Source organism: Plectropomus leopardus, unplaced genomic scaffold, assembly GCF_008729295.1.
Source record: "Plectropomus leopardus isolate mb unplaced genomic scaffold, YSFRI_Pleo_2.0 unplaced_scaffold85920, whole genome shotgun sequence".
Taxonomy (NCBI): Eukaryota; Metazoa; Chordata; class Actinopteri; order Perciformes; family Serranidae; genus Plectropomus; species Plectropomus leopardus.
This window is the reverse complement of record NW_024694707.1, coordinates 1-736: the sequence shown is the minus strand read 5'-3', so window position 1 is coordinate 736 and position 736 is coordinate 1. Positions and strand designations below refer to the sequence as shown.

General features: G+C 42.8%; 1 protein-coding gene across 1 annotated transcript; it reads right to left on the bottom strand.

The window, feature by feature from the left end:
- Positions 1-69: 69 nt before the first annotated feature.
- LOC121940398 (lipase member H-like) lies at positions 70-620 on the bottom strand (the record flags this gene model as incomplete). The annotated part of the gene is made up of 2 exons (XM_042483178.1): positions 70-171; positions 462-620. Coding segments are annotated over 2 exons (261 nt in total), but the record flags the coding sequence as incomplete, so codon positions are not given.
- Between the last annotated feature and the right edge of the window lie 116 nt (positions 621-736).

The following is a 736-nucleotide window of genomic DNA, read 5'->3' as shown; positions in this document are numbered from 1 at the left end:
ACAAACTTTGTTTTTAAAGGTGCTATATAAATAAAGTTATTATTATTATTATCAGGAAATGTAACTCACAGTTCATGTCGGTGTGAAGTACGTCCACAAACATGGCGTCTGAGGGGTCCAGCCTCTCCTCTAGCGTGGCGCTGGTGAACATCGGCCCCGCGGGGTCCAGACCTGCAGGAGAGCAGGACAGAACAAAACCCTAAATACTGTCACCAAACCAGTCTTTCTTTATTAAGTGTGTTTTTAAAAGGTGTGTCTTTTAATGTTTTATTCACACCAGCGTAAACCTCGTTTACAGTGAACGGGCCGAAACTTAAGTAATCAAAAAGCAGATTTTGCTGTTATCATACTGATTTTTTAACACTTAAAATCTAAAATTCTACCCCCCAAATTCAGTTCGCTCAAACTCCCCTTTCTCTTTCGTTGTCCCTGTTTTCCTGTCTGTCCTTTTATTTATTTACCTGTGATTCGTCCGATCTTCCCCTTCAGGTTTGCTCCTACAAATCCGGCCAGGTGAGCTCCCAGACTGACGCCGATGAGGTGAACTGAGCTCAGAGACGCGCCTTCCTCCTGCACACGCACAACATTAAAAAAAGAGGTACACAGTTTGTTCTCGCTCTCTTCTCACCTTTCATCCGTGGATATAAAATCTGTGGTGACCACTGGAGGATGCTCTGTGATAATATAGAGACTTGCAGGGTTGGAGTTCAGTAATTTGAAGGATATATTTACTCAG